The sequence below is a fragment of the Pteropus vampyrus genome, unplaced genomic scaffold (assembly GCF_000151845.1).
Source record: "Pteropus vampyrus isolate Shadow unplaced genomic scaffold, Pvam_2.0 Scaffold219, whole genome shotgun sequence".
In the NCBI taxonomy this organism is placed as follows: domain Eukaryota; kingdom Metazoa; phylum Chordata; class Mammalia; order Chiroptera; family Pteropodidae; genus Pteropus; species Pteropus vampyrus.
The window spans coordinates 1,373,204-1,396,771 of NW_011889000.1; the positions used below are offsets into that span (position 1 = coordinate 1,373,204).

Below are 23,568 nucleotides of genomic sequence, written 5' to 3' on the forward strand. Positions count from 1 at the left end.
AATAGTAGATTAATAGGGGGACATCATATATCCTTTGTAGATTATTAATATCTTACCCATTTGCTTTATCATTTATGCCATCTCTGTACATACTTATTTTTTTTTTTTTCTGAATCATGTAAGGGGAAGTTGCATACATCTTGGCCCTTGATCCCTAAGCACTTTTCTAAGACAGGGGCATTCTCTTACAGAACTACAGTTAAGTTGTTCCCTTCATAAATTTACACTGATAGAACATTTTTATCTAACCCACCATCAGCATTCCAAGTTGTTACTTGATTCTTTCTGGCATTTCTTTCTCCAGGTGAGGATCCAGTCAAGGGTCAGGTATTATATTAGTTGTCATATGTCTTCAGCTCTTTTAATTTGGAACATTTCTAAGCGTTTCTTTGTCTTTTATGACCCCGCCCCCACCTTTTTTTTTTTTTCACTTTAATGAAAGTTCCTCATTTTGTGTTTGTCAGATATTTCCTCACGATGAGATTGAGGTTATGCATTTTCAACCAGGTCTTGACTGACTCTTAAATTCTCCTCTGACTTTGACATTCAGCGGTCTGAGGACCAGACCCTTACCACCAAGCATTTAGCTCATACCTCCCTGCTGCCGGACGTTTCTAGTGGCTCGCTAAAGTGTGGTCTGCGACCGCCAGCGCGGCAGAGCCCTGGGCAGACCTCCAGCTCGGATCCTGCCTACCTCCTCTCTAAGCAGAAAACAACCCTTCCCTCCCACCCAGCCTGCCCAGTCCCCTCGCCTCCAGGGAAGAAGTGATCCCACTGCATGAAGTTGGCAGCAGTAACCATGGTACCCCCATGGCCCACTTGAGGCAAAGATAAATTAGGGCCTGGCTGCTGGTGAGACCTGTTGGAACAGTGGGCAAAGGGTTAAACTTGGAGACACAAGACCTGAGGTAACTGGCCAGGCCATCTTTTCCAGAAAGGTAGTTGCTATTAATGCCCATGATACAGACGGACCAGGATTCAAACCTAGAAATTTCTCATTCTAAAGTGGTGTACTTTTATCGCTATACCAAGCAGCTAACCTAGAAACAGATCCCAAGGTTTCTAAATCACCATCAAGTGCTTCCTCCAGCAAAGCAAGTTTAGGGCCCTGGGTCAGGGAGAACAGGAGTTCACGGACACAATGGCATTGGATACACTTGGCCCTCCATCCTGCAGCCAGGAGGAGACTGGGTTTCTCATGGACATCATGAAGCCCAGTGACACCAGTTAGAACTTCTAGAATCATGTCTCCCATTACTTTGACAAACGGGTTTTTCCCACCTCTTCAATGTCTAAGACCAGACCTCCAGGGCTGGCCCTGCTCTTGGGGAGAAACAGATTCAAGCCTAAGGACTTCGCCCTAAGAAGGAAGGGCAGGAAGAAAGGAGGAACGCAGTGTGTGCAAATGTGAGATTCTTTCTAAAAGAATGTGAAGAACCTTCTTCTAACACAGACAAAGAGCAGGCAAGATCCAAGAGACAGTGAAGACCACCCACCCGCCTTTTTCTGTTCCTTCAATAATCTGTGTAAATACCCTAACACTATACTTCAAGAAATGGAACCTGGCTCCTGACCCCAGGGTACAGGTGATTGGATGTGGAGGCCAAAGAGGTAGTCTCAGAGTCCCAGCATCCCTCAGACCTCTTGCCCTCTACCTCCCTGACAGAGACCACACAGTCAGCTAGGAATCTGCAGCTGGTTCAGGCAGAGGCTGAGAGTTGAATGGAAGAAGGAAACTCAAGGGAGACCCCAGGAGCATAGAACAAAAGGCCGGTGACATTAACCAGAGGTGGAAAGGACAGAGAGAAGTCAGGCCTCTTCGGTTTTTAAAAAATCTATGTTAAAAAAATCTATGTTAAAATATCTAAACGAATTTCTGGTGATAAATGTCAACCGTGTTTATCGTTGAAAAAATGATTAGTATTTTGGTGGGTTTCTTTCTGGTGTTTTTTGAAATAGATCTAGATAGGTAGCTATATAGGTAATTAGTTAAGGAAATACTTGCTGCTAAATACTTGCAGTAACAGATAAACCCTGCACTCTCCAACTTGATAGAAGTTCATTTCTCACTCATGTAAGTCCAGTCGAATGGAGAAGGGTTGGGGGAGGGGGAGGAAGCTCTGTTCCATAGAGTCATTCAGGGACCCAGGCTGAAGGAGAATTCTAGGTGTCCCTGGACAATGACATTCAGATAACAGAGAGAGAAGGGGACGCACATCTGGGCCAAGCCTGAAAGTAAAGCACAAGCTTCCTTTTATACCCCACAACAGAAATGGGCTTCAGGCCCTCTGAGATGTCATGTTCTGAGGATTCAAAGACCCTCTCGTCTTGCATAAGAACCACGTCTAACTTTTCTCACGCACCAATAACCCAGCAGGCACCATGCTAATCATTTCCACCTGTCTTGTTGAACTCTCACAACCACCCACAAGGTGTGGACACTCTTGTTATCCCCATTTTATAGCCAAGAAAACAGGCTCAGCGAGGTCAAGTAGCGTGCTCAGGGTCACACCTGAGCAGGCGAATAGTAGACCTGAGACTTGGATCTAGGGCCTGTGCTGAACTATTCCACTCTTCTGCCTGTCCAGGGCGACCTGGGGTCAGAGGTGACCTCAGAGGAGGCAGGGCCATGTCCTGGGCAGCCCCATGCCTTCCTAGCCAGGCTGGGACTTTTGGCTTCAGGTCCCTGAGCCCACAGCCTACGTAGCTGGCTGGCTGGCTTGCGGGCTGAGCTCTCCGAAGAGGAACCCAGGGAGCTGGAGTGATTTCCTCAGGGATGTGGCATTGTACAAAGCAGAACTGAGACTGAAGCAGAGTCTGCACAAAGTGCAAACAGCCAAAAAGGGCAGCTTTGGGGGCTCAGTGGGAGAGAAGGGTGGCTTCCCGTCTTACGTCAGCCACAGACTGCAAGAACTCTAACCAGCCATTTCTCCTCCCCAGGCTCCAGCTCCTTCACCTATGTGGCTGGGAGCTGCACAGTGGTTTCCAAACCAGTACCAGGGAGCTTTCTAGAAGCCTCAGACATAGCCAGAGGCCATCTTGCAGGGGGAATGTGGGGGAGAGGAAACAGCAGGCCAGCCTGCTGCCCCTATCAGGAATCAGCCAGAGAAGCCAGCTTTTACATAAAATACCCCTTTACAGAAGGCTTCTACTGCCAAAGTAAATTTCAGACCTCCTGTTCTCGATGTTCTCTGCTTCCTGGCATCCTGTTTTTATCAAAGAGTTTCATTTATTCAACAAACATTTATTGACAATATGGATATTGACAGAAAAACCCAGTCCCTGTTTTTAAGATGGTCACAGTTCAAGTGGAAAAACAGCATTAAACAAGCGACAACCACACAGAGTGATAAATGCTATTTATTTAGTCATCTAGCAAATATATTTATTCAACGGCTACCACAGACCAGACACTGTTGAGGCGTTATACCATAAGGTCCCTGCCCCCATAAAGCTTCCATCCTGCTGGGGAGAGATGGGTAATACACAAGGAAACAGAAATACAAAATATATTATCAGATGCTAAAATATGCTACTAGGTTAGACAAACCAGCGTAGGGGTCTGGGGAGTTGGCTGTCTGGGTTGGGAGCTCAGGGGGGCCCCTCTGAGTTAATGTATAATGTTTGTTTTTACATTCTGCAATGATGGGGCCAGGGAAACCCATTTTAAGGGCATTGAACCTAGTTAGTAGGGAGTAGGGTCCTTGGTTATGATTTCCTAGAGGAAGGAAGTGGCTTCAAGCGGGAATCATGGTGGAGGGTGAGGGCAAAGCAGATCACAGTTATCAGCCTGGTGCTGCCCCAGGATTGTTGCATCAGTAAGAGCCCTGTCAACCCATTTGGAGAGGAAGTTATGATAAGACAATAGACCCACTTCTAGATCAGGGGTCTGCAAACTACACCCTGCAGGCCGACTGTGGCCTGCCACCTGATTTTGTAAAGTTTTATGGAAACAGCCACATCCATTCATTTACACAGTGTCTATGGCTACTTTTGTTACAATGGCTGGATTGAGTAATTGAGAAAGAGACCATGTGGCCCCCAGAACTAAAAATATTTCCTATCTGGCCTTTTACAGAAAAAATTGCCAATTCTTTTAGATAATGCTTTCTAGAAGATAAAACCTTATTTTCAATCCATCCATCCATTTGATGCTCACAATGGCCCTACGTGACAGAATTTTATTATTAACCCACATTTTCAGATAAGAAAACTGAGGGTCAGAGTGAGGAGCCTCGGATCACTCAGCTAGTTAAGTGGCAGAATTGGGAGGGGGGGTCTCCTAACCCAGTGTTCCTCAGTTTGCATGACCCACATGAGCACACTTCAGCTCCTTTTTATCAGAGCTCTCCTCCAAAATCTCTTAGCTGATGAAACACACTTAAAGCCCCCAGCCAAGCTCTTTAAAATGTGATCAGCTCCCCACATCCCTACAGATGGAAACAGATAGCCTTGGGCAAGAAAGAAATCAGAAATCACCAGGAAATGCAGGCTGCAGCCCAGCAGAGCTTCCAGGGCACAGCCTGGCGGACGCAATCTCTGATCCACAAAAGATATTCCGATCACAGTAGAATTCTTTTGCAACTATGCCCCAGTGTCCCAGTGGCACCGCCTGAGGCCCCACTATGTGCAGGGCTGAGCCCCGGCTTAGGCTCCTGGCTTCATGGGAAGGAGAATGCAGCCATAACTGCCCCTGGGATATGGCCTGGGATCTGGTGCACGTAAATGTCGCTTGAGCTTGTCGCTGTCTAGTCAGAGAGCCTGAGTGGGCATTTCTCACCCACATCAAGGAAAAGAGACCCAGATTCTATTCTCAGCTCCACTACTGACCCGCTGTGGGTCTTGGAGCAAATTTCTCCCATCTCTGAGCCTCGGTTTTCCCACAATAAGGTTGGACTTGATGAATCCAAGGCCACTGGTGTGTCAAGTCAGCTCATACCAGCTCATGAGAGCTAATTGTGTGCATCTCTTCCTTACTCCATATTCATGTTAGTAGAAGCTGAAGTGGAGCATTGTGGAAATATTTAAGCCATGGAAATGGGCAAACACTACAAATCAGAGCTTATGTTTTGCTTTGAAGAGCCACTTGTTTGGCATTTCCCAGCACACCAGTGTCTACAACCCAAAGCCGACCCTAATATCCTTGACCATGGCAGAACAGAGTGGTGCCCAGTGGGAACACATATGGGGCTCAGTTCAGTCCACTGTCCTCATCCTATGTCCCAAGCCCTGTGCTGGGGGCTGGAAAGGGACTGAGGGTAGGGCGTCAGGGAGACAGAGGTGCAAAGAGGTTAAGTGACTTGCCCACAAGCCCACACAGCCTGCATCCCTACTGTTAGGGATCTCACAGTCCGAGGAAAAGGGAAGGCTCTGAAATAGTCCAGGTGTACAGGAGCTGGAACAGAAGCCATCTAACTGTGCCTGAGGATGTGGAGAGGACAAGGAGAAGTTAGTAAGAGAAAAGCAGGAAGGGTACACCAGGCAGAGGGAAGAATGTGTGCACAGGCATAGAGGGAACGCACCTGTGGAGTTCAGGGAATGGCCCATGATTCAGCGCAGTGGGACATTACGTGAGAGGGCGATGGAGGTAGAATGGCATTCTGTGTTGGAAGCTGCAGAGGGTAGAGTGTGCACTAGTAGCTGGGGAAGTTCAGGAGAGCTTCGTGGAGGAGGTGGAACTTGAAGGAAGAGTGTCGAAGTAGCAGGAACGTGGGATCGTACGTGGAAAAAAGTTAAATTCAAGTCCTGGTTTGCCACATCCTACCCACGTGACCTTAGGCAAGAAGCTTAACTTGCCTGGGACTCGCTTTCCTCATCTGTGAAGTACACACGATGAATCTAATACAGCTCGCAGAGTTGTTTTAGGAATTCATTGATATGTTTATAAAATATGCTTTGTATTTTTATAGAGTCACACAACTGCTGGTACTCTGTGAGAGATGGAAGGCTCGGGCCTATGGAAGGCAAGGGAAGGGCTTGCCAGGTAGGTGGGTGTGGCAAAAACCAAGGGGCAGGAACACAGGTGATCTATTCTGAGGCCAGATAGTGGCTGGAGGAGAGCAGAGTCAATCATGCTGGACAGGTGTCTATGGGCCCAGTTGTGGAAGGCCTTGAACATCGCAATAAGAGATCTAGACTTGATTCTCTAGACAATAGGGAGCGATTCGTGGTTCTTGAGAAGAGACATAGCATGATCAGAGCTGTATTCCCAGGAGATGAGTTAATAGACAGCATAGATCAAAGGACAGAGACCCTGCTGGGAGGGCAGGACAGGCAAAAGCAAAGGATACGTGCAGGAAGCAGTCAGAAGGAAGATTCACCTGGGCTCTGGCCAGACTAGACACAGGGGACAGGGAACCCCAGAGGAAGAGGGGCACTCCTAGGCCTTGTACCTTGGGACTTGAGGGGAAGTGGCCTCCTTAATGGAAGTGGGGAGGTCCCATCAAGGGTTTCCAGAAAAAGGTGACACACACTTTGGCTTGGCCCTTGATTATGGACTCGGAGGCCTTGCTGGGAGCTCAGCATCCATCCATGCATGCATCCAAGCATTCATCCATTCACTCAGCACCGTGCCATGCTCTGTGTGATGCACTGGGAAGATGGAGAGGAGGTGCTCATAGGTAGGTGGAAGGACAGACACGGGAGCCTCCTGCGGTAGGGTGACTGGACACAACGTGGTGGTAACCAAGCAGATGGGCCCCAAAGCCCTTTCTGAGAGTCAGCCAAGATTCTCAAGAAGAGCATGAGAATAAGAAGAAAGAGATAAAGGACTTGCCATCCCCAAAGGCACAGAGCCCCCCCATGTCTCCATCTCTACATCCTCAAACCTAGGACATGAGCTGGACCATCCTTCTGGCTGGAAGTCACTGTCCCCTTAAGCAGAGTTTCTCAACTTGGCCCTATAGACATTTTTGGGCTGAATAATTCTTTATTGTGGAAGGCTGTCCTGTGCATTGTAGGAGATGTAGCAGCATCCCTAGCCTCGATGCCCGGAGTACCACCACCCTAGTTGTGACAACCAAAAAAGTGACTCCAGACATTGCCAAATGGCCCCTCAAAGGCAGAATCACCCTAGTTGAGAACCACTGCTCAAAAGCAAATTAACTGGCCTGATTGTATTTTTTAGTGAGCTATTGATATAATACCACCCCTCCCCCCCAAAAAAAGGTGACGTTCCTGGAAGCAGATTAAAAATTCAATCAGCTGTAAACCAGTGCATGAATTATAGGTGAATTCCAAAAGGCACGGGCAGGACTTTGTGTCAAAAAATTAAATCATCAACATGAAAAACAACTCCAAGAACAAAAGAATCTTTCCCCAGGAACAATTTAGTCATGTCTCAGGCTTATAAAGGTTTTTTTAAGAAGTCTTTCTCCAAAACTGGTTAATTCTGTGCAAGGCAGACAGACCCAAGAACCTTGAAACAAATCATCAGAGCCTTAGACCACAGAGCTGGGAAAAGAATGGGTATTCTTCTTTGGTGAGTGTGCCCATGGGAGCATTGCAGGAGCACTCCATGTGAATCATTTCGTAGAATTCTCACCGAAACCCCACAGGAGGTCACGTTATCTGTGTCAGTTCTCACATGACAAGAAATACAGGCTCAGAGAGGTAAAGCAATTAGCCCAAGGTCACACATCTACTAAGTAGTGTGCTGGGACCCATACTACGGGATGTCTGACTCTGCTTTTCAGTGCTGTGCGTCACCCAGCCCTTCAGCCTGTTCGTTTTACAGGTGGGAAAACAGGCCACTTGAGAAAGGAGAACATAGATGTCAGATGTCAGTAATAGCCCACCTTTCATTAGCACTTTATGGGTCCAGATCACTTTCATATTCTTTTTCTCATTTTATTCTCTCAAAACCCTGACAGGCCATCAAGGCCAGTGTACTGGCCCCATTTTGCAGATGCAGAAACTGAGGAAAGCAGACCACAGGCATTGTGTCCTCTGGAAAACCAACCAAGGATGAGTGGCTATGTGGAGACACACGAGTCCACCCAGAGCCCACTGAGACGGTGCTGGTTTGCGCTTTTTGGGGGTGTGGCCCGGCACCCTGTGAGGGCACCCACCTATCCAGACACGGGCAGTGGGAAACTAATTCCTCCAGAGGGGCTGCGAAATTCAACCTTGAACTCCCACCTCTTTTCGAAGCTCTCTCACACTCTATTTTTTACTTGCATCTTCCTGCTCTCCACTGGAATCCAGAAAAATCAGATCTGAGGGACACAGTGATTATAAGAGGGTTTTAGTGAGTCAATGAATGAATGAATGAATGAATGAGCAGGTGTGTCGTGGCCTGGCTGTTCAGACCATCAACTGGAAGCGCTTTCTACTAGGATTTGCAGCTCACGTTCGATGGAAGTATAGCTTAAGGTATAACTTAAAACACACACACACACACACATCCATGATTTCAACAAAACTGAATTTATTTCACTCTCACGTACCAGCATAGGCTGGTACGACACTTCATTTCTCCAAGATCCATAGAGACCCAGGCTCCTCTCTTGTCATTCCACCATCACCAATGTTTTCTCCATCCACATGCTCCTCCCCTTTAAGGGCATGGCCTAGAAGCTGAGCACATCACTTCCTTCTCGAATAGCATTTGCGAGAACTTGGATATGTGGCTGTATTTAGCTGCAAGGGAAGCTGGGAAATGCAAGTCTTTCATTTGGGTGGCCATGTCCCAGCTTAAAGTCAGTTCTGTTACTATGAAAATAAAGAGAGACTGGACAGTGGGAGGGCGGGGAGGAGGAAAGCAGTCTCCAGCAGCCATTCAGGGCTCGAATGAGGCTGAGCAGCTAAAGAACACAAGACCCTCCCTGGAGGGTCCTCCATGACCCCAGAATCACAGTCCCTGGCATGGCTAATGGCTTTAGACTGGGAGGGTCCTGAGGGCTGGGAACCAGCTCTGCCTCACTTCCTTTGTACATGACCTCACACTAGTGCCCACTTGGCTTAGCTGCCATTTACCAAGCATTCGCTACGCGCCATTCACTGCCTTAAGAACCAGCAGTGAGGCCAGATTTGGGTGAAGTGAGTGAAGCACTGGCCTCAGATGCAAAAAAACTCAGTAATCAAGAAAAGTTATATATGTGTGCGCATGTGTATTTTACATATGTCTACCGTAAGTATTATATATAGGTATGCGCATTTTTAAAAAACCATAGTGATCTTTAGCATAATTGCATAAGCAAAACTGCTCTAATTACAGAATATTTTTATCACCCCGAAAGAAACTCTGTACCTGTTAGCAGTCACTCCCCACCCCCTCTACTTCTTTCTCTATGGATTTGCTTATCCTGGACATTTCATATACATAGACTCATACGATATGCACAACATGCAGTCTTTTGTGATTTGCTTCTTCAATTTAGCATAACGACTTCAAGGTTTATCAACGTCGTAGTCCTTTTTGCCACCAGATAGGTTTCCACTGTCTGTTCATCCACCAGCTGAGGACCATTTTTGCTGTTTCCACGCGTGGGCTCTTCTGAGTACTGGTGCTATGAACATTTCCGTACACGTCTTTGTGTGAACACGTTTTCAATTCTCTTGGGTATGTAACTAGGAGTAGACCCGCCGGGTCAAAGGTTAAGACACATCATATTTTAATACAATATTTTAAAAAATAAAAGTGCCAAAAAAATCTGTGTCATTTTAAGTGAAGACAGGCTATTATTGTCTGTTTTATGACCCTGCATTATTATGCAATGGGAACAGTCATCTCCAGTCAGCTGGTGGCTCCTGGGCTCATGCACGTTTGCGTGTTTATGAGGACAGACGATGGAAAGCAAGCAGATCGTTGACACGGGGTTTGATAGTCATGTTTTTTTCTTCTGAGCGTTCATTAACTTTTTCCACTTGGTTCAAAGTGTGAGGGGATATTTTGATAAGTAGCTATAGGAGCATACATTTCTCCTTTGCCACAGGCCCCACTATGGCTCGACGAAGCACTGACTGCCCACGTCATTTCATTTTATCCTCAAACCTCCACCTCATTCTCCGACCTCTCTGCCAAGGTTAGAGGAGGGAAGGACCTTCCCAGGGTCCACAGCTACTGAACAAGAGAGCTAGGATTCGAACCCAGGCCCGAGGCCAGATGCCTAGCTCTTCACGGCTGTCCCTCTCATGACTTCATGATGTGTTTGGCCGAGGGAGAGTCTCTTAAGCTCTCTCTGAACCTCGGTTTCTTCTTCGGTAGGTGGGCAAAACAATACCTACTTTACATAGTTGTTATATGGAACAGATGTGAACACGCAGAGTTCACTATGAAATCTGCCTTTCTTCCCTAGCAGCGCTTGCCTTGAGCTGCGTCTCGAGACAGAGAAATGAATCGCTAAGTGAGGTGCTGTAGGAACCCACCAATCATGTTCTCCAAATGAAGCCACATGTGAACGCTTTATTTTAGCCCTAAGGGTCAGAAAAATAATTTGGTTCCCCCAAGAAACAGGTACATTTTCTTCTCATGGACAATTAGAAGATGTAACTGAGTGTGTTTTCTGCTTTGCTTTGGCCACCAGGAAACTCAGAGCCAAATTTATGGCACCAAAGGATTAGTTGTGTGAGTTCTCGCTTATTTGTGTGTTTTTTTTTTTCCTGTGGTGTACAGTTTCTCTTGTCATTTATATTTGTCCTGATGTTTACATTTTTATTTAGGTTTTACTGTTTCATCATGCATTTCCTGATGGTCTCCTAAATCCTTGGTAAAACATGCAAAATAGAAATACAGTTTTTGAATGAACTCTGGATTGCTTGGCATGTATTTGAGCTGATTATTAGCCTCACTCAAGACACAAAGGGCAGCATCTCGGTCTGGGCCAGCTGGGGCCAAGCCGGGCTGCGTACCCTCCAGCTGAGTCAGACACCTTTGTCTGAGCCCTGGTCTCCCTTTGGTGAGAGGAAGTGAGAAATGAGTTGGGGACCCTGGTGGCCATTTCTCACTATGCAAAGCTGCTCGGTCACGCTTTCAATGTCCCCGGCGTGCTTGCATGGGCTTGCTAAGAGGCCAACTAGGGATGCCGGGAGGACTCTGTCCCTGTAGGAATTCTTGTCCTCGAGGTACAATCTTTGATTGTGTGTTGCCATAGGTCAGTCTTCAGAGCCAAGCTGAGAAGGCATCTTGTAGGCCTGCCTTCCCCTTCTTCTCTTCCCCAAAGCATCTGTTCCTGTCAGGAGGCTCTGAGTCCTGTGAACACCTCCCACAAAAGAAGAAGTGATGAGTTCTTCCTTTCAGAGGCCTATACGTTGTAAAAGAAACCCTCAGGAACAGGCACTGCTTAACCCAAAGGAACAAAGGCTGAATGGTGGAATTTCTGATTTTCTGTTTTATAGGTAGAGAGAGAGATGTGTGGTTAAAAGGGACAGAGAACCTCCCCCAGGAGACATCAAAGTCAGACAGCTACTTCTGGGCGGGTCCATGAATAAGTGTGATGTGAACTTGGCTGTCAAGCCAGCAGCAAGAGGCATCGAGGGAAAAGAGCTGAGAAAGAGGAAGGGCCTGGGTCTTGCCCACCCCAGCAGAGGGCACTTTTCTCAGTTCCTTCTTCCTAAACCCAGAATGTGTCACAGGCCACCCCAAGTAGTCAGATTCCAGGGTCGCCTCCATCCTAGTAATCATGAGAAAGCAAGAAGGTTCTTCTTCCTCGAGTGACCATCGACCCTTCTCCTGGACAGAGAATAGCTCACGAGGAGAGCCTCACACTCACCACCTTCTGCCTCCTTCCTTCCTCCTCCCAGGCAAGTCCTACGGGGCCGATGACTTCCTGCCCGTGCTCATGTATGTGCTGGCCCGCAGCAACCTCACGGAGATGCTCCTCAGCGTGGAATACGTGATGGAGCTCATGGACCCCGCGCTGCAGCTGGGGGAGGGTGAGTCGCCAGCCCGGGCCCATCGCCCGCCACCCACCCCGGCATACCAGGGGCACACTGCGTAGCCCAAAGCAAACCTCCTGGATGCCAGACTCCCCTGAGCCCTGGGAACACAACACAGGGCCCCACACAGGCCCTGGGCTGGGGAAGCTCACAGACTAGCAGGGGAGCTGGCCGGTAAAGAACCACGTCCCCTCTGCTGACATGTGCTGAAATGGTGGCAAGCCCAGAGCGCGTAGGAGCATGTTACCTGGGCTGTGCAGTCAGGGAAGGCTTCTAGAAAAGGTGACACCTGAGCTGAGCATCGAAGGATGAGAAGGAACCAGTTGGGTAAAGAAGAGGGAAAGGCATTTTCCACAGAGGGAGCAGCAGTTTTGAGCACCATAAAAGACAAGGCTGAGCTGGCGGGCGGTGCCCAAGGGGAGTCTGAGAAGGAAGTGGGGGTCAGTCCTCAGGCCGGGGTGGCCTGGGGACTCTCAGCCCCCTGGCTCGTCGAGCCCTGGGCCAGGTCCCTTGACAGAGGCAGAGGTTACTGCTATGGGTAAATGCAGGGGTGCGGCCTGCTCTGCCCACCCTCAGTTTCCCTTCCCCTTTCCTCTTATCCACCACTCCCCCTCCCCACTTAGCCTCAGTCACCCCCTCCGCCAAAAATCTCTGAGATGCAGCCAGACAAGGTACTGGCTCTGAGAGAGCCCCAAGTCGTCCTCTAAGACATCAGCCTCAAAGAACAAAGGAGACTCTCAGGCCCTGAGTGGCCTCTTTGGGCTTTGTGGTTCTTAAGATAAACCGCCCCTCTTTGCATCTGTTTGCATTTTTAGCACCTATCAGTCTCTGGGGTGACAGTTCTGTGAGTTCTTAGAAGCTCAGGGGAGCGTGTAAAGCCGTGAAGTTTACTGTCACATAGAACTCCGGCTTGTGCCCTGGGACCTCCAAAGCTATTTTTTCTCCTCAGTAGTTAAAATTTTCCTGCGGTTAGAACAACCTGTCTTCCAGAAGGTGTTGCAATTCAGGAGAAGCCTGGCTTTCTTCAGCAGTGATTACCAGCCACCCAGTACATCCACCCATCCATTTATCTATCCATCCACCCATCCATCCATTCATCTGCCCATCTATCTATCTACCCGCCTACCCACCCATTCATCCATCCATTCACCCATTCATCTCTCCATCCAGTAGCAACTCAGTGAGCCCCTACTGTGTGCCAGGCCCCATGCCAGGCACTTGGGCTATAGGGCAAGGCAAGACCACGGGGGCGGATAGTCTCATGAACATGAATGAATGCCTCGTTCTGTACCCCACACTTTGGGGTCTCCACCAAGTCTTCATGGGCCTCTGCCTTAGTTTCCCCAGCCTTGAGCATGCACACGGGAGCAGCCAAGACTGAGGGGTTGGGCAGAGGCCACAGACAACATTGGTCTGTCTCCCGCAGGCCCCATTAACCTGTGAGGAAAAAACAGAAGGGAGTGGGAGACAACAAAGCTCCATCTGGGAGCTGGGAGCAGAACTGGCTTCCATCCCAAATCCTGAGCACCCCATTTCCTAGGACTAGCCCCCTGAAAAGTACAGCAGCCCACCCAGCAATCTCAGTAGGAATATTAGTGGTCTCGTGGCTGCCACACATGGAAGATCAAAACTTTTACGTGTCAAAAATTACCATAACTAGAATTAGATACTAGTAATAAACCAGGGGAAAGTGTCCTCACAAATCAGCACACCTAGAATTGAGAGCCTTAATATGTAAAATGTTCTTACAAATCAACAAGAAAAGCATTAAGACTTAATAAGTACCTGGGCAAAGGCCATGTACAGATATTCATTCAATAGATATGCACTGAGCTCCTGCTTTATGCCAGGGATAGCAGGTCCCTTTTCTCATGGAGTGTCATTACAGTGTGGGGAGAGGGGGACGGCGGCGGGCAGCGGGGAGGGTCAGAACTTGAACAGATTAAACAAGCAAGCAAACAAGATCATTTCACATCTGGTCACATCTGGCAAATGTCGAGAATACAGGAGGTAAGCTGGTGGGATGGAGCAGAGGGGCAGGACAGAGCTCAGATGACCCAGGGAGTCCTGAGCACAGAGCACAGACGACTTCCTCATTACTCTTTCTCTGTTTTCCAAATTTGCCACAGTGGGCATGTGTTGCTCATCTTCCTGGAAATAAGTCATTTACAAATCCTGTTAAAGGACCAGGCCTGGCCCCACAGGGTTGTGGCAGAGCCTTAGAGAGCATGGGGCTCTGCGGACGGGCCCTGCAGCGGCAGCCATGCCCTGGCTGTTGTGACGCCTACTGTGTCCTCGGCCTGAATCTTTGTGGCTAAATGGAGCTCCGGGCCAGGCACAGGGGCTGAGCAGAAACGGGATGGGAACATCGTTGGCCCTACTACTCTCTCCTTGCGGAACTGCATCCCCCACCCCAATCCTCCCATAGCATCTTGGCTTCCTTCTTCCTGTTCCCGAAGACTATGGGGTTCAGCTGGGCAAGATGAGGTCCTTCGGGCAGGAGCACTGGTCTATTCTGGGCTATAACAAGTGTTTTTGAGACAAGCGAAAGTACAAATAAATACATAAAGGTCTTAAACAGTTCACAGGGCCTGACCCAAGGCTGCCTCCATAACCTGCTGCCTGCCCTTCTTTAGTCTTAATGGCCAGAGACCCCCACCTCTGGCCCCATGCAGGTATTTCAAAGGAATCAGTGGAGTGTTTGATGCGAGTAAGATTCGGGCGGGACAGAGTCTCACCAGCCTGCCACACACCGCCCCTCCCGGCAGCGCTGCCCACAGACAGCAGTGTCAGACCCTGCCCATGGAGACCAGGGGACAAACCTCACACCAAGCCGCACACACCAGGAGGGGGGATGGTTTGCATGAGTGCCTCCCTGCACCCCTCTTTGTTCCCAGTCCGACAGCCAGGGTGTGAAGTCACCACACCCAGGTCAGGCCCAGCCTCACAGGTGTCGGCCTCCGGTTATGAAATGACTGAGGGTCTCCAGCTTGGGCAGAGGCTCCCACCCACCCTTCAAGTCTGCCAGCTGGCAGACCTCCATCTAGAAGCATCTGGGCCCAAGGACAGAGGGACAGAGAGCAGGTGGGGGGGGGCGGTTCCTGCGTCTCCCCAGCTTCACCCTCCTGTACTGGCTGGGTGATGGCACACAGGGTGCTCCATCACCAAAATCCCTGAGAGGCATCTAGATGGGGAGGGGCAGGGGAGGCAGTGTCTCTGCTGGCCAGGCCTTGCCCCTGGTCCTCTGTAGAGCTCAAAGCCTCCTGGGATGGGTGCGGGCCCTTGGGGAGTCTCCATTCTTGAAGACTCCATTGCTCGAATCTAAGAGGAGAACAAACATAGGATGTAGTAAAAAGAGCAGTATGGAGACTGGATTTCTGTCCCAGTTCTGCCTCTGATTGGCTAGAGACCTTGGGCAAGTCGCTTAACCTCTCTGACTTGGGAAAGGGGAGGTGTTGGGCTAGATTTGGGGTTTCCAAACTGTCTGGGCACTCTAGTGTTCTGCAGAGGTAGCTAAGGGCAGGACGGGAATGAAGCTGGGCTCTTTCCTCCTGTGTTTCGCAGTTCATATGAATGAACAATTTTGCATTCAACAAAAGCCCACGAGCCAGATTCCAGAATCTATGTACTTCGGGACCTTCATAATCTTCCCACCGGTTCCATGTGCTTTAATTTGGCAAAGGACCAGGGACAGGGTCCCATGTTCTTCACAGCAAGCATGTTGTGTGTGAGAGGTCAGCGTAGAGCAGAAGTAGAGAGGGCCAAGATGTTGAGCTGATGAGACCCCAGCCCCCTTCTAGCCTCTCTCTGCAGCTCCCACCACGCTGGGTGATTATGGAGTCGATGGGATACCCAGGCTGCGCTGGGCACCTGGCTGGAGCCAGCTCAAAATCTGAGCCTCTCCTGGAAGCACCCTCAAGGACTCCTTCTCCATGCCCACTGACAGCTGGCCATGCTGGGCTAATATCTTAACAGGGGCAGTGAGTTTTTCCCATGAACATACAACTCTACCCAGAGAAAACAACCAGCTCCAAACCTCACAGCAGGAGGAATCGCCTGCCACCTAGTGGTCCTGGCAGACACTACAGAGCCCTAAGTCAAAGGGAAGTTGCAGAAAGGACCACGTGGGCTGTGAAAAAGCAGGGCTTGAGCAGGAGGCCTGAGCTGCTAAGGCTTGGAGCTCCTCCCCTTCTTCTCAGAGGGTGAGAAGCCCCAGAGCACCACCCCGAGGTCACCTAACCTCCATGCATTACTCACAGGTTACTAAACTACACGTCACACGTATTCACCTTACTTACCTTTCACAATGACATTATGAGATTTGCAGATGAGGAGAGGGGAGGCTAAAGAGATCACAGAGCTGGCTGCTGAAGGGCCAAGACCTAGATCCTGCTCTCTAACTCCAAATCTGTACTCTTGATCGGTGCCCCGCACTCACCCCTCCGTTTCTAGCCAGGGAGACACGATGACAGGTGGGAAACAGGACCGTCGAGGTATGCCAAGTAGAGGACTGGGACTCTTGGGCGGCAGGGCCTGGAGGCACCAGCAAAAGCTTCCGAGCACACATGGGCTCTGAGCTTGGCTGGAAAAGGAGATACACGCATAAGTGGTTTATTGGCCCTTCTCAGATAAGGAACAGCAAGCCAAACGCCATGTTGGCCTTGATTACATATATATATGTTTTAATGTCTCTTTCTGATATTGCTATGAAAGGGTGAGTGATCTTGTGAACATAAACTCCTTTACCTTACCTCCGACTGACCTCTGCCAGGGTGTGAATTGTCCCATAGTGATCATGGAATTTATAAGTATAGGTAGGCAGCTTCATCCAGTGTAAGTTAGGAATGCTTGAAGCTGCAAATAACCCATGAGGTAACTAACTAGTAATAGTTTAAATCAGAGTGAGGGGCTGCTTTGTCTCTTGCATCAAGCAATCCCGATGTAATAATGAAAGTTTTTAGCCCTGCCATCAGGAAATTGTGGACCCAGCTCTTTCTATTATTCTTTAGAATATAAGCCTTTGTCTTTGTACCTGTCACCTCTGATCACAAAACAGCTGCTGTGCCTCTGGGCTCACCTCTGTGTTCCAGGCAGGAGGAAAGGGATAAGCAAAAACAGGAAGGAACATATCGACTGATTCTGCTCCTTTCAAAAGGCTTTCCTGGAAGCCCCACCCAAGGATTTCCACTTATATCTAAGTAGCAGAATGGGGTCTCCCGCCCTCTACTCTGAGCTGCAAGGGAGTCTGGAAAATTAACATTTTTAGTTAAGCGTTACTTCACCCCCAAAAATATAGAGTTCAATAGAGTTAGGAAGAAAGAGAAGATGGGATTTGGGTGGGTCGCTAGGAAAATCAGCCTCATTTCATTGTCCTGACACATAAAAGGCTGGGGAGCGAGGCCTGGGAGGGAACCTCATGGAAGTCACCCTCCCTCTCCCTAAAGTGAAGGGGCTCAGCGAGGCTGGTGCTTCTCCAACAGTTTAACCAAAGCCCTGAACAAGCGAAGGAGAATGGACTTGTAAGCATCCGTGCACATTACCATCCTTTATCTTAAAATCTCATGTAAATTTTGCAGTCTAAATTATCTCAAAGCTTAAAATCACTTTAGGAAACATTAGGTGTTAAGAATATACATGAATTACTTTAAGAAGGTAAAAAAGATGGAGACATGAACGATTCAAGTTTACTTTAAATCTTTTTAAATTGTGTATGATAGTATAACCATAATTAAAATTTTATCTACATCTTCTAAAAGTTATTTTTAGAATATGATATATACATCAGTATGTATGCTTATACAGGTGTGTATAAATACATACAGCGAGCAGTCTCCTCCCCACTCTTATCTCTCAGCCACCCCTTTCCCCACCCTAAAGACATCCATGATTATCAGTTTCTTGGGTATCTTTTAAAATGTAAAACGCCATTTTAAAAATATGCAAGAGTTGCATCCCAAAGGGCAGCCATCAAGCAGAGAGTCTGGCAGCTCCGGGCTGGACTTCAGGAAGCTCGCAAGGCTGTGGGGAGGGCTCCGGCTGAAGTTCGTAGGTGACAGTGCTGCACCGGTGTCCACAGCAGCCGCGGTGGGTGGAGCTTAGAGCGGTGGGCGGGGCGGACCGAACTGGAGCTGGCTCCCCTCCTTTGCGGGTGGGAGTCCTAGTTCAGCCCGCACACCCTTGTCACCGCAGGTTCCTACTATCTGACCACCACTTACGGGGCCCTGGAGCACATCAAGAACTACGACAAGATCACGGTGACCCGGCAGCTGAGTGTGGAGGTGCAAGACTCTATCCACCGCTGGGAGCGCCGGCGCACGCTCAACAAGGCTCGGGCCTCCCGCTCCTCCGTGCAGGTGACGCCAGGGACAGAGGATGAGAGGGGACCATGCCCCAGATACCATCCCCACTGGCCGCTGACTGGCTGTTCTGGCTGGCCACCCAGTGTCTGCTAGTGTGTGCCTAGCCCTGGGGGGCTAGGAAAGTATCACCAGGCGTTGGTGTTCTGTTGGGCAGACAAGACAGGGATAGGAGGCATGAGACTTCTTTCCGACATTCCTAAGCACTCACTATGTCGTAGCGCTCTGCTAGGGCTGGCGACATGGACATAAGTCGTGCCAGTCCCACTTTGGGGAAGCCCATGAGCTGATCCACAGCCTTACCCATCGGTCCCTGGACAAACGCAGCAGCTGCCGGGGTCCCCCTGGCCCTAGCCTGGCCCCTGCACTCCAGCCTCCAGTCCCTCTCAACTCTCTATAAAATCTCAGTATTCACTGACGGCCAGACTCCTGGCTCCTCCACCACTCCCATCATCCCATACCCTCAGGCTGCATCAAATCAAGCTACCCTAATTCCCCAGACATGCTGAGTTCAACTCCCTCTGCCCATGCTGGTCCATCTCTCCTTCACTGGCTGCCACCTGTCCATCCTCTTTATTCCCTGACCCCTTCCTCCACCTGACCCCCCCACCTGTCTCTGTGTTTCCTGCTGCTACTGTCCCCACTGCAGCATGCATCACACCATATTGTAACCATCTATGTATGAAGATGTCCTAGGAGAGAAGGCTGATGGCTCACGTGTCTCGGGAGCCCCAAGCCCAGGGCCTAGGACAGAGTGGGACTGGGGTGTGTGCAGATTGGAGGGAGTTAGGACAGTGAGCCAAGCAGTGATCCAGAGATGTAAATAGCTGTGCAGACTCACTTCCCTGACACCCAGAGCACACTGGGCTTGACCCTAATCCTGGGTTTCAAGATGGCCCATCTGCAATGGGCAGAGCCTAGGCCTGGGAAGTGAGAGGCTCAAGGTCTGGACCCAGCTGAGTACTAGCTTACTGTGTGACCCTGAGCAGTCCCTGCCCCTCTCTGGGATTCAGTTTCCCTATCAGCACAGGTGGGCTGTAGACTAGATGTGCTTTGCGTCCCCAGAACATGTTCTAGACTGCCAAGCTGATGCCCCCCTCCACGAATCAATGGTGTCTTGATAATGTTTAGTAAAAAGCTCTAATTTTAGCTTTTGTTGATCCCCATGGTATAAATACTCCCACCGCAGCTGGTTGCAAGCCACTAACCTGGCACCACTGAGCCTCGAATTGGGAAGACACATACACAGTTGGCTTTCTCAAGCTGGTATGAGCCAGCACGAGTTGGCAAGAGCCAGGTCCAGGACACCACTGCTCCCCACCTTCTCCTGGGACACTTGTCCCTCCCGTTCTTGGAATATGGGCATTCTTGGTTCAAGCCTGCCCCAGGCATTCCTTGCTTCTGGCTTCCACCCTGTGGCTTCGCAATGCTGAGCCAGACAGAGCATCGGTGTCTCCCACTGGGGAGGCGAAGCTAGGGAGAAAGTCCTAGGATCAGAGATGAGGAGCCCTTCAGCATTATTTCTGGGGTTTGGGGAAGGCAGCCCCCTCCCAGTGCCTCTTCTGCACCCCATGCCCTAAGCCCCATCCTTCCCTGGGAGTAAAAGCCCAGAGCCTGACAGTCATCAGTAGGTATAAAGGGCTCTAGGGAGGCCTAATGGAAGACAAGGAGATCACAGGCAGCCACTAAGACCCAGGGGAGTGGGCTGGGCTTCTCTTCCTGGAAAAAGGGGGTGATCCCAGTAAAGCTCTTGACAGGGAGCCTGGCACCTCAGGTGCGCTCCCCACTCCACAGCTTTATCATCATCACCATGGTGAGAAGGCTGTGCTGTTATCATCCTTCCACAAGGGGGCAACCCCGCACACAGCCCTTCCTACCCGCCCTCACGGCGCCGGAGCAGTTTTGTATGCTTACAGCCCATGGTGTAAGAACTGGTGTTATCCCAGTTTACAGTTGAGGAAATACAGGTTCAGAGAGGTCAAGGTCGCGCAGGGACTGGAGAGCTCGTCCTTCCACCGTATGATCCTCCCTCCCGGGCTGGTAAAGGGCACTGACGTGTATACGAGTGCTCCCATCCCCAGCCCCGCAGGCATCGCCTCATCCCTGCCCACCAGGCTCCTGCAGTCCCCCTCACCACCTTTCAGACCCAGATCCCCTCCCCCTTCCACCGAGCCTTTCCCATGCCAGTCCCTGCCCTCCAGCTCCTCCTCAGAGCCCCTCCCCACCCTTAGGCTCTTCCAGCCCTAAAGGCGGAACTGTTCCTCCTGCCTCTGCATCCCCAGCTGAACCATGGGGTGCTGAGACTGGCATCTGCCCCCGATTTTATTTATGCCGCCCTCCCTGCCTCGCGTTGCGCTACGGGGTGCAGGAGGACTCGGGAAGGCAGAGATGATGAAGAGACGAATAAATGCTGGCGAGCTCATAAACTGACCACCAGGAGGCGCTCTCACTCCTCGTTGACAAGACAAAGCTATTGACTCACCCAGAATGTTCAGCCCCATTGAGATGTGAGGCTCAGAGATGGAAAGGCCCTGCCTTAGGTCACAAAACAGGGTCAGCTACAGGTGCCCTGACTTCCAGCCTCACGACCGCTCCTGCAATCCTCTCTCTACAGAGAGGGGCCTGGGGCCCAGAGAGGAAAAGGACTTATCCAAGGCCATTCAGTCTTTACCTCTGCCCAAGCTCCCACTGTTGGGGTGGGGGTGAGACAGAATGTCCCCTTGGCCCGCCAGTGACGCCACCCCCTGCATCTCACCCCGCAGGACTTCATCTGCGTGTCGTACCTGGAGCCAGAGCAGCAGTCACGGACGCTGGCGTCACGGGCAGACACCCTGGCGGAGGCGCTGTGCGCACAGTGCGCGGACAAGTTCGAGGTGGCGCGGCCCCAGGACCACCGGCTCTTCGTGCTGGTGGACGGGCGACGCTTCCAGCTGGCGGACGAGGCGCAGCCGCACCGCATCAAGAACTATCTGCTGCGGAGTGAGCCCAAGCGCGACTTCCATTTCGTGTACCGGCCCCAGGACAGCGGCGGGGACAGCGGGGACCCGCCCTGCCTCGTGGTGCGGGAACCCAACTTCCTGTGAAGCCAGGGCCACTGCAGCCCCTCAGTGGCAGTGTTTACCGAGACCGGCTGGGGAAGAAGCGGGCGGACTGGGCTCACACTTGAGCACCCTCACACTCACACTCAGCTGCACCCCTCATACATGCAGGAGCCCCACCTCTGACCACACACACTCCCAGCATGGACGCCCCCACGTCACACATGCTCACAACCCACTGAGCATGCCTAGACCAACATGACAGGACAGTTGTGAACATGACGCAAAGCAGTGGCCCAGCGTGCTTCCTGAAGGAGGGGCGGCACCGAGAGGCCAAATTATTTGTTAGCCAGAAAGGGAAACTGAGGCTCAGAGAAAGAACGTACTCTCCAGCCATTTGCAGCAAAAGAGCCCAATCCTGTCTAGGGCCATGCCGCCCTGAACACGCTGGATTTCTAATCTCGGAAGCTAAGCAGGGTCTGGCTGGTTAGTACTTGGTTAGGAGACCATCTAGGAAGACCAGGTGCTGAAGGTATAAAAAAAAAAAAGCCCAATTCTGGTGCCTATTCACACACAGCCCCTCAGATCGGTCTCTCTGTGTTTCCCAGCACATGCCCAGGAAGAACTTAGCTTCCCCAGACCTCTCCTCAGGAGGAGTGACCTGGCCACAGCCCACTCCCTACTCACCCCTCCTCCCCCTGCGCCCCCAACATGGAGCTGTGACATTTTAGGTGCACCTAGAATCTCAGGAGCATCTCTCAGGGTGTGTGTTGGAGATGGGCCCCCACCCCCCCCAATCCGGGCACCGGAGCCTGCCCTCAGATACCAGCATCCACAGTCCCCCCTCCGCCACTCCGGAACCCTTCCAGAAGCAGCCCGACATAGGATGAGACTGCCACATGATGAAGCCAGCTCCACAGCTATATGGATGAGCCCAGGCTTGGCTACACGGGACACTGACAGGGCCCTTTCCCTGGTGGACACACCCCAGGGCCATGGCAATTGTGGCAAGAGGCACTGTGTGGAGAGAGTTTAATAAAAGCCCTTTTGAAAATGGCATCTCCTTTTCTCAAGAGGCCGAAGCTCTGCTCAGCCAGCCAGGACCCCATTAACAGCCTAAACCCCTTCCCAGGCGAGGTTCAGAAGTCACCCTCCTTTGCACTGAGGGCCCTGTCTTTTGGCAGAGTTTGCAGTGCACCTCCAGCCCTTCTCAACGCCCAGGGCCCTGGCCCCTGTCTGTCCCTCAGCCTAGTCATCTCCCGTGTCCTCGCCATCCTTGGTTCCCATCATATCCACCTGTGGATTATTTCCAGAACAGTCTCTCACCTTCCTGCCTCTGCTACCTATTCCAAAACTACCACCCCCTGTATTCTTTGCCTGGTCAAACATGTATGCATCCTTCCAAACCCATCTCCTCCAGGAAGGCTTCTCTGACTTCCTGGGCTGGCCAGCTGGTCCTTGTCCACATTCCCACAGCCCCCTGGGCTCATCCCTCTCACAAGAAATCCCACTGAATTGCGGTTGTCTCTGATACTTCTGCCTCCTCCACCAGATTTGGACCATTCATGTCTGTGTCCTCAGCATTGATTATAAATGTGTGTTTGCTGGATACCTGCCAGTGTCAGCACTCTTCCAAGCCTGGATGGCAGTGAGCAGAGTGCCCAGGGGAGGTCAGCTAGACTACCGGCATTAAACTTCTGGGCATCATCGACCACTCAGGCGCCTGTCAGACTCTGGCTCCAGGCCAGCCTTCTATGAGATGAGGAGATCGTTCCAGATACAGTGAGCCCTGGAGGACTTTTCAGACTGGGGGTGGGGAGACTCGGGGTGGGGGAGGTAGGCAGTGTAACAGACATGAGAAAATGAGCAAATACCCGGAAGCTGAGGGCAGCCAGCCATAATCCCAGGTTGTCCTCCCTGCCTTCCCCCTGCATCCCCCATGAAGACTCTGTCCCCTTCCTGAGCATCCAGGGCTCCCCGAAGCCCTGAGCCCAGCTGGCCACACAGCCATGTGCCCCAAGCTGTAAGGCAAGGTGCCCGCTGCCTCCCACAAGGCCTGAGACTAGCGGGGAAAGTCAAAAGGAGATCTAGTTACCCAAGTACCGTCTTGCCCAGGTGGGACCCAAGCTTGGGGTGAGGTGGGATTCACAGGGTGGATTGGGCACCAAGCCTGGAAGGGGGCAGAGTCAGCCACTGAGATTTGGGCCATTGTCAAAACACCACATGTGCGTGTGTCATGTGTATGTGAGTGTGTGTACCAGGCCCACCATCCTGAAGCCAATTCTGAGGCCCACCCA

General features: G+C 50.8%; 1 protein-coding gene across 3 annotated transcripts in view; it reads left to right on the plus strand.

Annotated features, from left to right (window-relative positions):
• Positions 1-22,326, plus strand: part of RIN3 (Ras and Rab interactor 3) — a 117,324-nt gene extending 94,998 nt beyond the window's left edge. For 2 of the 3 annotated variants that reach the window (XM_011373163.2, XM_011373162.2), the window contains exons 8-10: positions 11,743-11,874; positions 18,067-18,230; positions 20,996-22,326. In XM_011373163.2, the coding sequence (XP_011371465.1) occupies positions 11,743-11,874; positions 18,067-18,230; positions 20,996-21,316 (617 nt within the window). In that variant the 3' untranslated portion in view covers positions 21,317-22,326. Of the gene's footprint in view, positions 1-5,909; positions 11,715-11,742; positions 11,875-18,066; positions 18,231-20,995 lie in introns of those variants that run through there. The other variant, XM_023538351.1, reaches the window with a different exon arrangement.
• Positions 22,327-23,568: the final 1,242 nt, after the last annotated feature.